We start from the raw sequence: 966 nt of genomic DNA on the forward strand, positions 1-966 counted from the left end.
ATATGTGAAATTATTTTACTGTATTGAAAAACTGTATAGCAATAATGATAATGAGAAAGAAAAAAATACCTACTAGGACGACTTTTTTTTTTTTTGTAAATGTTAGAACATTAAAAGTTTAAGGGTTTAACAAAACTTTTTATGAAAAACTATTACTGATGTATCAATGATCTTTAGAATTATAAATTGATTTATCCGCTTTCTAACAATTAGATTTTTTTTTTTTTTAAGAGCAACAGTACATTATTTTCAAGTTTCAAATACGAATAACACAATTTCATCCACCCTTCCCTGAATCACATCTGTTTTTTCTTTTATTTTTTTTATTTTTCATCCTCGATTTGACAACAAAACATACGTCAAAATAGTCGGCAGTTTAATATCTTTGGTGAACTCCGAAATACATCATTAAATATTAGTTCTAATACTTCAATTTAATGTAAATTAATATTTTGATAGGTGCTGTACCAACTCATCGCATTGCTAGAGGCCTTGGATCGGATTTTGCATCTAAATTCCAGGAGTATGTAAATCGCTATAGTTCAAGTTCACCATCTGCATCATCCGCACCAACAGAAACTACGTCTTCGTCTCAAACACAGACGGAGTCAGCAGCCACGTCAGAAACCGCAGCTGGAACTGAATCAGCAGCATCTGAAATTTCTCCTTCAGTAGTGGCTAAAGAAGGATCTTCTTCTTCAGGTGGAATCTCGACCTTCCAAAACTTAATTCCAAGTTCATTCTCCCAATATGGCCAGTACCCAAGTCATTTATCAAACCAGTACAACTCAAACCAATTACAAAACCATCTCAACCCTGGCCAATACATATCAGGAGGATCCACCAGTTCACCAAGTGCATCTCAAGCGTCATAGTCCACTACTACTCAACCAAAGATTGATTACACATTCAACCACTATATACCTGTTATATTATGTTATGAATAAAATATATATATATATATAT

General features: G+C 32.9%; 1 protein-coding gene across 1 annotated transcript in view; it reads left to right on the forward strand.

Moving 5' to 3' along the window:
* Positions 1 to 965, forward strand: part of LOC112681841 — a 3,567-nt gene extending 2,602 nt beyond the window's left edge. Inside the window, exon 2 of the mRNA XM_025552163.1 lies at positions 460 to 965. Within this exon, the coding sequence (XP_025407948.1) occupies positions 460 to 875 (416 nt within the window). The 3' untranslated portion in view covers positions 876 to 965. The remainder of the gene's footprint in view (positions 1 to 459) is intronic.
* Position 966: the final 1 nt, after the last annotated feature.

Source organism: Sipha flava, unplaced genomic scaffold, assembly GCF_003268045.1.
Source record: "Sipha flava isolate LNK unplaced genomic scaffold, YSA_version1 197_pilon_pilon, whole genome shotgun sequence".
Taxonomy (NCBI): Eukaryota; Metazoa; Arthropoda; class Insecta; order Hemiptera; family Aphididae; genus Sipha; species Sipha flava.